This window comes from Nymphalis io, chromosome Z, assembly GCF_905147045.1.
Source record: "Nymphalis io chromosome Z, ilAglIoxx1.1, whole genome shotgun sequence".
Classification (NCBI taxonomy): domain Eukaryota; kingdom Metazoa; phylum Arthropoda; class Insecta; order Lepidoptera; family Nymphalidae; genus Nymphalis; species Nymphalis io.
Window position 1 is genome coordinate 8,833,547 of NC_065918.1, and position 14,346 is coordinate 8,847,892.

General features: G+C 32.9%; 1 protein-coding gene across 1 annotated transcript; it reads right to left on the reverse strand.

Annotated features, from left to right (window-relative positions):
- Window positions 1–350: 350 nt before the first annotated feature.
- On the reverse strand, window positions 351–9,385 carry LOC126780647 (uncharacterized). The gene is made up of 5 exons (XM_050505269.1): window positions 2,658–9,385; window positions 2,222–2,529; window positions 1,777–2,031; window positions 1,260–1,577; window positions 351–1,134 (listed from the first exon to the last, which is right to left on the reverse strand). Exons 1-5 carry the CDS (start codon window positions 9,218–9,220, stop codon window positions 473–475), a joined length of 8,106 nt encoding a protein of 2,701 aa, XP_050361226.1. The 5' UTR covers window positions 9,221–9,385; the 3' UTR covers window positions 351–472.
- Window positions 9,386–14,346: the final 4,961 nt, after the last annotated feature.

The window sequence follows — 14,346 nt, forward strand, 5'->3', positions numbered from 1 at the left end:
GTCTGGGCTGCTACTGAGGATTTTCTGACAGAAAAACACAATAACTTTTTATTGGTCCGACCTGCGATTTGAACCTCCGGGTCTGCAGCCTTACATCAAGCCACTAGACCAACGAGGCAGTCAAGAGATTATAACGTACCTATATAAATTTTATACTTCAAATACCATAATTTAATATTGTTTCTATACAGAATATGGAGTGTTGAAGTACTAGAGGTACTCACCATAATGCAGAAACTTGTGACTAGAGAATGAGAATCCTTTTATTATCACAATTTATAAAAGGTAAGAATTTCTTGCATAGTATACACTTATTAAACAAATAGGAATTTAAAAAATAAGACAATATCTTCTAATATATATATAAAAAAATATTTTAATGAAATATGTAACACATTAAAATAAATTATTTGAGTTGTCATAACTCTGTATGTTCCTAAATAGGAATTGGTTTGGATAAGCTTTTCAACAACTAAAAACATAAAATTCCATTAAGACCTTTGGACCCGGATCCTTTGCCACTAATATGAAATTTAATACCCGTAAATGGTTCTTCAAATATCTTTTCTTCTTGAGCTTCTGGAGTGTAAGCGTCTTGTGGGCATTCACAATCGATTGACACATTTTCTGATTGCAATTTTAAGTCACTTTTACAGGAGCATATGTCACTATTATATTGTTTACTTTCATTCTCAAGATTTTCTGCGATGTACCTTAAAGTCTCTTCAAAATTCATTTCCAACTCCCAATTTTCCCAATCAGTTTTTTTTCGAGGTATGTTTATTTTAAAACCTGATATTGTCTGTGTCAAATCGGATTTAAGTTTTCTGTCGTGTTTTTCATCAATCCAATCTATAAAATCGATTTCAGGTTCGGGTTCGGGACATTCACATATTATGTTTTTAGTGAAATGTTTCTGCTCTTTACATTTGCAGCGATATTTTGAGGAAGTACCCTTTTGGTCGTTGATCTTGTCAGCGATATCATTTGATGAATGATCTATGAAATTTTTATGTTGTTCGCACGGACATAAATTTTTCACTTTTTTTCCGTATCCGGCTTCGCGTAATTTATTTGATCTGCATTTGTTACACTCGGGCCCATGGTACTCATTGGGAATTTGTTTTTTTTCATCTGAAATACATATAAAATTGACAATAATTAAATTGCTTCTCCTAAAAATAAACTATTTCTCCAAATTCTTAAATATTTTTATGAGAGTATATAAAAAATCAAAATATATTTAATAAAAAATTTACCAATCATTTCGTCGCTACGATTGTTGCAAGTTTTTGATAACACATCTTTTTTACTTTTTTCGAACAACTTCATCAACTTGTCAGGGCTACAATCGCATGTTTTAAATATTGTATCGGAAGTGGCATTATTTGATGGAGTCTTCTTAGATACGCAATTTGGTATAGAGGGATATATGTTTTTTGTAAGATCGTTGCATGGAGGAATCTTACAGAATCGAATTGGAGTTGGCATTCCAAGGTTTGAATGTGTCGACGTTAGCCGTGGTTGTCGTATTCTGTTATTTTCTTGTGAATATTTATGTTTTTCATGACTGAGACCTTAAAGCAATTTATAAAAAAAATGATTAGAAGATATTCACGAGGATCCTCTACTTCACAAAGGAACCGATACAATTTTTAAAATGTGATTTGATTATTCAAGCAGCACCTTCCTTATGTATTATTATAAGACTCACTAATTCTGTTACTATACTATTAATTTATTTTTTACTTATATCAGTAGAAACATGTAATCTACCCTCTTTTGATTTACAGCAACAAGGCCTATCCTGGGTTGTATCTGTACTAATTATGCGAAAATGATTTTGATTTCTTGTAAATGTTTGATGATTTTGTTCATCAAATTCATTAATAAGTAAGTTTCTTTCATATATTTCTTTTTTATTTTGCATATTTCTTTTATTGCTCTCAGCCAACATTGTTGATGTATTGTTGTTTTCACATATTTTTCCTTTACTCGTGATTTTAAAACCTCTGTGTTTTTCATGAAAATCTATAACAATTCACAGTCTAATAAAACATGTTAATGAAAAAAGTTTTAGTTAATATTGTAAAGTAATAATTGCAGGGATGGAATAGATATAGGTCGTTTACGTAAATTTTAAGATACAGGTATTAACTGAGTTAATAATTCTGGTCATACTTTTTACATAAATTAATTTATTAAGGAATGTTAAACTCACGATGTAAACTATTTGCCTTATAATTCCAATTATTGTGGTTTTCTAATAGATCTATGGCAATCGTTGACAATTGTCCTCTATCATCTAGAGAATATTTTGAAGTATGTTCGTCAGAGGTGGTTGACATGACAATGACGAGAGAGGACGTGTTATTTATCGGTCTCTTCGAAAGTATGTCGCAAATGAAGTCGTGGACATTAAGACTATTACTTTTATGAATTATAGCAGATTCCTTTTTATCCAAATAATTCGTTTCCATCAAATAACATGTATTGGAATAACAATCATTACATTCAAATGAATTATCTCTGGAAATAGAAGTAATAATTTTGAATAAACATATATATAAAATAGGTGAAAATTATTTTTGTATTAAATAAAACCTTTAAAAAAACACTATGCCAAAGCGAACACAAATAAAGAAAACCATAGTTACCTGGCATCTGAAGTATTGAAATCATTCATGCTTTGTAGACATTCAGATAAATTAAGGCTTGTGTACGATATTTTGTCCTTGTAAAAAGTCGAATTTGATGATGATACCGTTGTAGAAAACGATATTATACTAATACTGGTAGGTAAAGTCAGCAAGCTTACTGACGAATATTTGTTCAATAAATACATTGATTCAAAACTTGTATTATTAGAAGTATTCGTTATGAAACACTCCTGTGATGAATTGAAGTTTTTAAAGTTTTTTTCAAGAGATTGAATAATTTCGGCAGAGATACTATTTTTACAAACATTTCTCAAAATATCTATACTGTTATATGAACTACATGTTTTATAATTGCGACGATAACATTGTTTCGTACAACGCTTTTGTACATTTATTTCAGTTTCAGATTTGGAACAAGTAATATTAGTATTCTTATAACTTTTTGGATAGGGGTAAGTGTGAACACTGTTGTCGTCACCAATATATATATATTTCAATAACGTTGTGTTATTAGATTCGAAATAAATGTGATCACCATCAAATGATTTTCTTGACGAAAAAGAAGGTACGCCTGTAACTCTTCCAACTGTTACTTTTATACCTTCATTATCAGTAAATACTCCACCTTTTACTCCAGGTACACACTCTTCTGGACAGGGACATAAAGAAGATATATCAGGAGAGGTAACTCTTATTTTTACATAGCTATGTTTAAATCTTATTTTCTTTTTATCACACCCACAACCTCTATCACACGTTGTTGTTTTTATGATATCTTCGAACTCTTGAGTAATACCACCTTTCTTTCGCGCAACTGCTTCCCCAACTTTTTTAGACTTTGTTTTTGCTTTTGCAAGTTTTCCATATTCAGTCTCAACTTTTCGAATTAACGATCTTTCTGAAGGCGTTTTTCCTTCTGGTATTGGCAAACCAGCTTCCGCTAAGTTTTTAAGTTTTTTTTCCTTTTGTTCAAAAGTTTTTCCCTCCAAAGGCGTTAATAAGCCAGCAGCCCTGGCTTTACTTAATTTTTCTGAAGGTGGTCGACTCGTTTTCTCAATTTTAGCTATGAGACTTTTTTCAGAAGGCGTTCGACCTACAGGTAAAAGTAACCCTAACTCAGCTTGTTTACGTAAAATTTTTTCTTTTTGTGCATGTGATTTTCCTTGCATTGGTGTTATAAAACCGTCAGCTAATGCTTTATTATAAATTTTTTTTGCTGAAATAGTTTTTGGTTCTGGGGGTAACCCAAGATCAGTTCTTACTTTATCTATTAGTTTTCTTTCGGAATCTGTTTTTGGTTTTGGTAGTGGAATACCTTGTAAGGCTAACCCTTTAATAATTTTTTCCTTTTGTGCCGTAGATTTTCCCTCAAGAGGTGTTACTAATCCAGCTTCTTTAACTTTACGTAGTTTTTCGGAGGGAATTTTAAATATTTTTGTAGATTTTTTCGAAAGCGACGAACGATGAGGTGATAAAATATGACAAATACATTCGTCGCTAGGACCTTTTCCATCTTTCATATTTTTCGCTGTTTTCTTGTCCAATTTTGCTAATTCTTCTGGAGGCATCGTTGGTAATTCAGGTTCTACTGGAGTTGTTTCTTTTACTTTCCTAATAAGTGATTTTTCTGAGGGTGTACGGCCTTCAGGTAATGGAAGACCTAATTTAGCTTGACCTCGTATGATTTTTTCTTTTTGTGACGGTGCTTTCCCTTGCAGTGGAGTAATTATTCCAGCAGCAACAGCTCTGTTATACTTCTCCTTCTCTCGCCGCGTTTTTGGTTCTGGAGGGAGACCGACTTCAGCACGTACTTTATTCATAATATTTCTTTCTGAGCTACTTTTAGGTTCTGGTAAAGGAATTCCATGCATGGCCAATCCTTTCAAATATTTTTCTTTTTGTTCCGGTGATTTACCTTCTAATGGTGTTAGAAGTCCAGCAGCTTTTGCCTTACGCAATTTTTCTGACTTTACTTTAATAACGGGTGGGGTGGTTGCTCTGACTTTTGCTTTAAGTTCCTTTTCTGAAGGTGTCCTACCTTCAGGTAGATGAAGACCTAATTCTGCTTGCTCACGCAGAATTTTTTCCTTTTGTGACTGTGATTTTTCTTGTAAGGGAGTTTTTATTCCATCAGCGATAGCTCTAGTAGTTTTCTGTCTCTCTTGTCGTGTTTTTGGCTCTGGAGGAAGACCGCCTTCAGCACGCACTCTATCAATAATATTTCTTTCTGAGCTTGTTGTAGGTTCAGGTAAAGGCATTCCATGCATAGCTAATCCTTTAAGAATTTTTTCTTTTTGTTCGGGTGATTTACCTTGTAAAGGTGTTAGTATCCCGGCAGCTTTTGCCTTATGCATTTTTTCCGATTTTAATGGTATATGAACTTTTGAAAGTGGAGGCGTCGTTGCTCTGACTTTTGCTATAAGTTCCTTTTCTGAAGGAGTTCTACCTTCCGGTAGAGGCAGGCCCATTCCCGCCTGTTTGCGCAGAATTTTTTCTTTTTGACCTACGGACTTTCCTTGTAAGGGCGTTATTAATCCTGCATCCAAGGCTTTATAATATTTTTTCTTTAAGGAAGGTGTTGTTGGCTCTGGTGGTAACGCTATATCAGCGCGAATCTTATTGATAAGTTTTTTATCTGACTTAGTTTTTGCTTCCGGAAGCGGGATTCCTTGCAAAGCTATGTCTTTGAGGTATCTTTCTTTTTCTTCTGGTGTTTTTCCAATAAGTGTTGTCATTGAAATTGTTTTTTTTGATGGTGTCATCGGTGTCAACATATCGCAAATACATTCATCACTGGGGCCTTTTCCTTCTTTTAAAGTTTTTGCTGATTTCTTGTCTATTTTTTTTATTTTTTCATGAACCTTATTTATTAATGCTTTTTCAGATGCTGTTTTCCCTTCAGGTAAAGGTAAACCAGCCTTAGCCAATCCTGTTATAATTCTTTCTTTTTGGGCAGAGGTTTTGCCTTCTAGTGGGGTTAATAAGCCTAAAGCTTTAGCTTCTCTCAATTTCTTAGATGATACTCTATAGGGCCTAGTTATAACACCAGCTTTTACCTTTTTTACTAAAGATTTTTCAGATGCTGTCCTTCCTTTTGGAAGTGGTATACCTGCTTCATGCATTTTCAGTAGTATTTTTTCTTTTTCAGCAGGCGTCTTTCCTTCTAAAGGCATTATAAAGCCGTCTATTTGGGCTTGTTTCATTTTTTCTCTTAGCAATGGCGTTTTTGGTTCTGGTGGTAAACCAACCTCTTCTCGAACCTTTTCAATTATTTTTTTCTCTGAACTCGTTTTCCCTTCGGGTAATGGAACTCCAGTTTTCGCCAATCCCCTTAAAATACGTTCCTTTTGTTCAGTTGTTTTACCTTCTAATGGTGTTAAAAATGATGCAGTTTTAGCTTTCCTTAATTTTTCAGATAAGGCTTCTTTCACTCTTCGAGGTCTGGCTTTGATTTTCTTAACTAACGATTTTTCTGACGCTGTTCTTCCCTTTGGTAGTGGTATACCTGCATCGTGCATTTTTATTAGTATTTTTTCTTTTTCAGCAGGTGTCTTCCCTTCTAAAGGCGTTACAATACCATCTATTTGAGCTTGTTTAATTTTTTCTTTTAACGATAACGCTTTTGGTTCCGGTGGTAAACCAACATCTTCTCGTACCTTTTCAATAATGTTTTTCTCTGATTTTGTTTTTCCTTCAGGTAGTGGGATCCCAGCTTTCGCCAATCCCCTTAAAATTTTTTCTTTTTGTGCAGCTGTTTTACCATCTAGTGGTGTCAATAATCCTCCCGCTTTTGCCCCCCTCAGTTTAGCAGACAATGGCTTTTTTTCAGGTGTAAACTTTACTTCTTCTTTCATTTTGTCAATAATAGTTTTTTCAGACGTTTTTTTACCTTCTAAGGGTGTTAGGAGTCCAACTGATTTTTTTTTAATAATTTTCGATGGGTATTTTGGTGTTTTATAGCCCGTGGATTCTTTAACTTGTTTAATTAACTCTTTATCGGATGGTGTCACGCCTTCAGGAAGAGGTAAGCCTGTAGCAATTCTATCTCTCAACTTTTTTTCTTTTTGAGCTTTTGTTTTACCTTCTAACGGTGCAGCTTTAGCCTTAAGGAATTGTTCTGAAGGGATAACTGTCGGGATACCTAAGTCATTTTTTACGTGCTTAATAATTTGTTTTTCGGAAGGCGTTGTGCCTTCTGGCAAAGGCAGTCCTGCCTTAACTATATTTCTTAGAATTTTCTTTTGTTCCTCTGGAGTTTTGCCGGTTATTGGTTTCACGGTTGCACGAACTTTATTAACTAAAGCTTTTTCTGAAGGTGTGCGTCCCTCGGACAGAGGTATACCCATTTCTGCTTGTTTCACTAAAATTTTCGCCTTTTGTGATTTAGTTTTACCTTCTAATGGCATTATAACGCCAGCATCTTGGGCTCTCGGATATTTTTCTTTTAAAGACGGTGTTGTTGGTACAGAAGGTAATTTTAGATCAGCTTGTACCTTCTCATATAATTTTTTTTCTGAGGCTGTTTTAGCTTCTGGTAATGGACCCTGCATTGCAAGTTCTCTTATTTTTTTTTCTTTTTGTGATGGTGTTGCATATGCTAATTCAGATGCTATTACTCCACATATGCATTCGTCACTTGGTCCTTTACCTTCTTTTAAAACTTTTAAAGTTTTTTCATCGAGTTTTTTCCGTTTTTCTGGAGGTAATGATTTTTTTTTTATTCGTTTTATAAGAGATTTTTCAGAGGCAGTTCGGCCCTCCGATAGTTGAATTCCCATGTCAGCTTGTGCTTGAAGTATTTTTTCTTTTTGAGATTGAGTTTTACCTTCTAGAGGAGTAATTAAACCGGCAGTAATACCTTCATTATACTTAGCTTTTTCATGTTTTAACTTCGGTTCTGGTGGCAAACCGAGGTCTTTACGAACTTTTTTAAAAATTTGTATTTCGGAGGGTGTTTTATCTTCAGGAAGAGGAATTTTATGCATTATTAATTCTCTTAATATACTTTCTTTTTGTTCTGGCGTTTTTCCAGCCAAAGGTGTAATCTTGCCTGTTTTTGCCCTTTTAATTCTATCTGGTGTGTATTCTTCTTTTACTTTAGGAATTAAAGTTTTTTCAGATGGAGTTCGACCTTCTGGTAAGAATATTTTGGCTTGCTCTCTTAATTTTTTTTCTTTTTCAGATGCAGTTTTCCCTACGAGAGGTTTTGTAAGATCTGAAGCTATAGCTTTTTCATATTTCTTTCTGTCCAATGAAGTTTTAGGTGCAGGTAGAAGGCCAACTTCAGTACGAACTTTTTCAATTAAATCTTTTTCAGACGAAGTTTTTCCTTCTGGAAGCATGCCTTTCATTGCGAGATCTTTAATAACTTTTTCTTTTTCTGCAGGCGTTTTGTCTCGTAATAATTTCGATGATGGGGCTTTCAAACCTTTTAACTTAGCTATCAATTTTTTTTCTGATGTTGTTTGTCCTATCGGTAGGGCTAAGCCTAAATCAGCCTGGCCTTTTAAAATTCTTTCCTTCTCAGATGGAGACTTTCCGAAAAGAGGCGTTATAAGACCCGAAGCCACAGCTTTTTCATATTTCTTTTTGGCCGATGGAGATTTCGGTTCAGGTGGAAGACCAATATCCCTTCTAATTTTATCTATTAACTTTATATCAGATGCTGTTTTACCCTTTGGCAAAGGGATGCCATTCATTGCTAATCCTCTTAATATTTCTTCCTTTTTATCTAAATTTTTTCCTTTCAACGGCGTCAAAAGGCCCTCTGCATTTAATTTCTCTACTTTTTCCGGTGGTAATTTTTTTATGTAACCTTGTTGCATAAATTCAGAAATCGCGCCGAGCGATAGTTCTCCTTTTTTTCGTAATTCCCCTAGACGTCGTTCTTCTCTTGGTAAATGTCCACACAGAATACAGTTACAATTGTCACAATTTTTCTTTTTATAGCAGTCGTACAGACTTTTCATTACTTCGAACATAGCATCAGAATTACATGAACAGCAACAGGTTTCTTCTTTAGTATTGAGTTGGCAGCGATATACTTTCCAGCAAGGTCTTATGAATAAATAATTATTTAAACAAGGACCTTCTGAATTTTGATACTGCGATGTAATTAAGGTATTAACTATAAAATTAGAATTGAAATTACGTGGATTTGACGATAAAAAATTGTTCCAACTTTTTGCACTAGAACTTGTGCTGTGTTCATTTTGTAGGTTATTTAAAATTGGCATACTGTTCATTTTCTTATAATTTCGACATGATGATTTGTAATGTATACAAGCGTCCTTATTAGTATAAGACTTTATTTGCTGTTTCGTGCATCTAAATACTTTAAATTTATTATATTTATACAATTTTTTTCTTTGCTTGAAATGTATGTTAGGTGTAGTATTAAAATCGCCGATAATTTTTAACATTTTTTTTCTTACATAAATGATCGATAACTCTACTTCTCTAATATTTTCCAAAGATACTTTTTGATTGTTTTCGTCTTCTGACATGATTTCGCAATAGTTTTGGTCTTTTAAATCCAGGGATTTGTTGTCCACCATCATGTATTGTTAAATTGTTTAATATTTTTCGAATATATAACTGAATAGGAAGTGTTTAATATATATTTATCTTGTTCGATTATAACAATGTTTGGATAATTATTACAATATATAATTTACTTCCGATAATTAAAACAGCACTTTTATGTTTTCTTAAAATTATCTTATTTCTTTATAATGTACTTGTATGCGTATATTTATAGGTCACATTAATAATTTATATATTTTTTAAGATTTTACACCTTTAAATTTAAAACAGAAGTTTATGTTGGGTCAGTTTTGACAGCTTGCATTGTCTACATTATTATGTCAAGGATATTAATATTTAAATATTGTTATGCAAGCCAGCAACAAAATGTATTGGAAACACAATAATTTATATTGTAATGTTATTTCATATAACTTGTAAGACAAGTATTATTTTGTCGATGAACATTATAATTTTGGTTAGTTCATGGACAAAGCGAACATTGGATTAAATTTTCTTAGATTGGTAGGTAAATTAAATTTACTAATTATTATTACTATGTTTTTACTGGTGGTAGGGCTTTGTGCAAGCTCGTCTGGGTAGGTACCACCCACTCATCAGATATTCTACCGCAAAACAGCAATACTTGATATTGTTGTGTTCCGGTTTGAAGGGTGAGTGAGCCAGTGTAATTACAGGCACAAGGGACATAAAATCTTAGTTCCCAAGGTTGGTGGCGCATTGGATATGTAAGCGATGGTTGACATTTCTTACAATGCCAATGTCTAAGAGCGTTGGTGACCACTTACCATCAGGTGGCCCATATGCTCGTCCGCCTTCCTTTTCTATAAAAAAAAAAAAAAAAAGCAGTTGAAATCTTTTAAAAGACCTACTCCGGGGCCAACTCTTCATATCATGTTAGAAAAAAACGTGTGATTGTAGAACCGAGTCGACCCAGTTCCAATACTGCTTTGCTGGAAATCAGCTGCCAGATGAAAAAGGAAAAACATTAGCTTAATATTATATTTGCTAACATCGTAACAACTAAAATGACAAAATAAAAGTCTACAATAAAAGTACACTCTCTTTAAGCCTAGAGCAGTAGTTTTCAAGCACTCCTCTTTCTACTGCATTGATATTGTCCAAGTGAGTTCCTTATCTGTATTTACAATATACAGAATATTTTTGTTTAAGTATAGATCTTTTTTTCAATACTCCCTTATTAGATAACATAGTCCAATTACATAATTTAATTAAATTTCTTTCTGACTTGTTTGACTTTCACGCTCCAATACGATTGATTATGCTTAAAAACATTCCAGCACCTTGGCTAACACAAGACATAAAAACATTACAACGAGATGCAATGCAGCAAAATCTAGATATAAATTGTGATCGTCAGACGAAAACCTTTTTAATATAAAATACATCAATGCAATGCTACAACATATATAATGACTGATTCATCAACGCAGAGCTTAAATTACGGGGGATAAAAATTTGAAATTTGGGCAGTTGATACATTTTGTGCTGTAAGCACCCACTAAGGAAGAATTTCTGGAAATTCCACCCCTAACGGCTTAAAATAAGGGATGAACCCGTATGGAAACACGTCATTTTCAAAGTTAGAGGCATGAAATTTCATATACATGCTTCTGGTTAGAAATAAATAAATATGTATTTAGGCGTTTTTGAAATTCTACCCCCTAAGAGGGTAAAATAGCGGTTGAAAGTTTGTATGGGTACTCCGTCAATTTTAATGTAAGAAGAATGATATTTAATATAAAGTTTATTTGAAAAAATAAATGCATACGTATTTCGTGGTTTACAGAAAATCAACATAAGAAATGGGGTGGAAACATTAGTATGAAAAAAATATTCTGAACTGCATGAAATTGACTATTTGCGTTTATTGATTAAATTGATAAACATGTATTTTAAAGGTTTTACAAATTACAACAAACGAATAGTAATTTTTTTATTTATGTTTTTAAGTGTTAAAACGTTTATATGTATATATTCTCTAAAAAAACTTCATATACATACATCTGAATAATATTTGCAATATATAACCTAGGAGCTAAAGAATCTCTATGACAGAAAATTAAAGAAATTAAAATATTAACTGTTGCTTCTCAATACATATTATGTAATGTTAAGTATTTACGGAAAAATATTAATGATCTTGTGAGAAAATATGATACTCATAACATTGGTACAAGGAACAAATTAATTACTCCAGTTACTCGACTGCATAGAGTCAGTAACTCTTTTGTAGGGCAATGTATACGGTTCTACAACAGGATCCCCGAAAGCGTTCAATATGCCTCAGTTGCCAAATTTAAAAAAATTGTTAAGGAACGCTTGTGTGCTAAAGGTTATTATACAATTAATGAATGCATGGGACACCACAAGCACACCTTGGGAATGAGACTATCGCCGCATGGTTATTTCTCTCTTTTTTTGTAAAGGAAACATGAAACATGTAAAAAAAACCCGCTGAGATTCTTTCGCTGGTTATTCTCAGGACTGGTTGTTTCTTTTCCGAACCGGTGGTAGTTTCTAGTCTGACTATCAATGAGCAAGTGTAATGCTTCAATATTGAATAAATCATTTTGATCTTAAAAATATTATGTACTAACGTACTAGAACAGACGATGCGAAAAAAACCTGTGTAGCAGGCGCGGGTGCGCGGGAAAGGGCTAATGAGTCATATATGCGATGTCACCGTCATAGACGCGACACTTTTTATTTTCTGCCAATTGGGTCAATCGGCTAAAAATAATCAGTTATACCAAGTTATATTGTACTTAACCCTTAGTACCTACGTGTCCAATTTATGATTTTCATATAAAATCGGGAACAGTAGAAAATAATGTTCAAAAATTAGTTTTAGTTGCTGTTTTGTTTAGTTACCGATGAAAAATCACACTTCTCTTTTCTTCGCAGTAGTTTGATTTTTACATGTTTGTAACATGCAAGACAGCATGTTTGAAGTGCTGTTTGTCAGAGTTTCGGCAGGTACGGTCGCGATGAGTGTAGGCGAGTGACTAAATGAGTTGTTGCCCATCGGCATCAAAGCATGGCGCAAACATCAAGTTTGCGGCGTCCGTTCTATAGCGTATTCCAACCACAAGATAAGTAAACCCAAATAAACAACTTTGACACTGATATCATTGGTCATCGATATCAATTGACGCGATATCATTGGTCGAGATCTTGAATAATCTATGATATTTGCTACGGATTCGCGAAATAATGATGTTTTCAATGTCAGCGAAGTTTTAATCGGAACGAATATCCCATAATATCCCACGAAAATAAAACTAAAAATGTTGTATATACTGAAATATTATAAGTCTGCTCTTCGTAATTTTTTTAAAATATATGCTGGTGAAACCGCGGGCAAAGAAAATTTTAAAGGTAATTAACCTGTTATTATAAGAAATAAACTTAATTAGACATTCATACTTTTAAATCTAATCTTATAGCATTGGTTCAATAATATTTCATTATATTTAAAGGCCTTTCTTTTTTATTTTATTTTTTAATATAAAAGTTTACGCTTCAAAAGTGTCGAGAAAAAAATGTGCTTTATAATTTAAGGCGTGGTATTGTTCTAATATCGCTAGAAAATAACTATCACGGTTTACACACTTTTAATTTATTTTTAAACTGTGTATTATAATTTCTATAAAATAATAATAATAACTATGCAATTAAGTCTTTGCTCACCTAAAAAAAGGTTATACTGATATAAATTTATATTAATAATATAATTCTATCTATGTGTTTAAATAAATTTGTTCAATGAAATATGATATAAAGAAAGCTTGAACCCGAAGGAAGGGCATTTTTTTATTTCAACGACCGATCAAGTTTAGTGTGCAAGTTCTTCAGATTTAAAGTTAAAAATGGACAAATGAGTACCATGTTACAAAATGTAGGAATATAAGGAATATATAGAATAAGGAAATGAAAACTCCATTTACAGTATATAGTACCTAGGATGGTAGGTAGGATGGTATGTTATAGGGATGTTGCGCTCGTTTGTCATAATATAATTGTATACACGAATATTCTTTTTCATGCAAAAAATGAACTGTAATTTCATGCTTTTTTCGAGTACCTAGGTAGTGATTTCGAGCCCCAACGGGTGAAATTTTATTTAAACGAATATTTATAATTTTTGAAGAAAGTAATGTGTAGATTTATATACTTAGTATCTATGTACCTAGAGATAATGAGATTAATAATAAATAAGATAAATAAGATTTTCAACAGCTTCATCCAACAATTACTCATTTTCAAAGATAGAAATTCGAACAAGTACTCCCTTTTATAATAAACAGTAGTGATAAATCGTAATTTCAAGGGCATGAAAACCTAAATAATAATAAAAATTCAGCGATGTTTATAAGCTGTCCCACTGGCTAAGGCTGCTTTCTAAGGCAGGCCATAGTCTCCACCACGCTGGGCCATTGCCGATTGAAAGGCTTAGAAGTTTTCTGGCGGGCTTTAATTATTTAGTAACATTAATTTAAAATAGTTTCAATCCAGTATCATAAAACAGCAAAACAAAGATTTGTGTCACAAAACGAATTCTACGTAAGCCGAGGTGTAAGCTATGCCAATACAATAAAAATTAATTAATCGTTCCACCAAATAATAAGACAGATTACACTCTAGAGTCTAATCTAGAATTAGGTTGTACAAAGCCCATTATAGTTAAAATAATTACGAAGACAAGATCATTAATGTTAAATATCTATTCGCTCACCTTGATGATACCCGATATCTCAAGACCTAAGTACTCAAATGTCGTGTCGGCAGACGGCATGACGCTCTCTAATGCCGTCATGTCTCCTCCGTCGCGCCGCCACTCTATGGCGTATACTACGAATATAATATACTATATGCGTTTCTATATATATCTTATATATTTCCATATATTTCTTATCATATATATATGATCAACGATATCAACGAAACCATGTTTTTCTTTTTCTTAAATTATAAATTCTTTCAATAACAATTATTTTCGATGTTTTCAGATCTTTATATATATATTTTTTATTAGTTATTACTAAATAAGTTATGGATTTACTTATTTTATGAAACTTGGCATGTAAAATTGAAAAATACTAAACTTTCATTCACA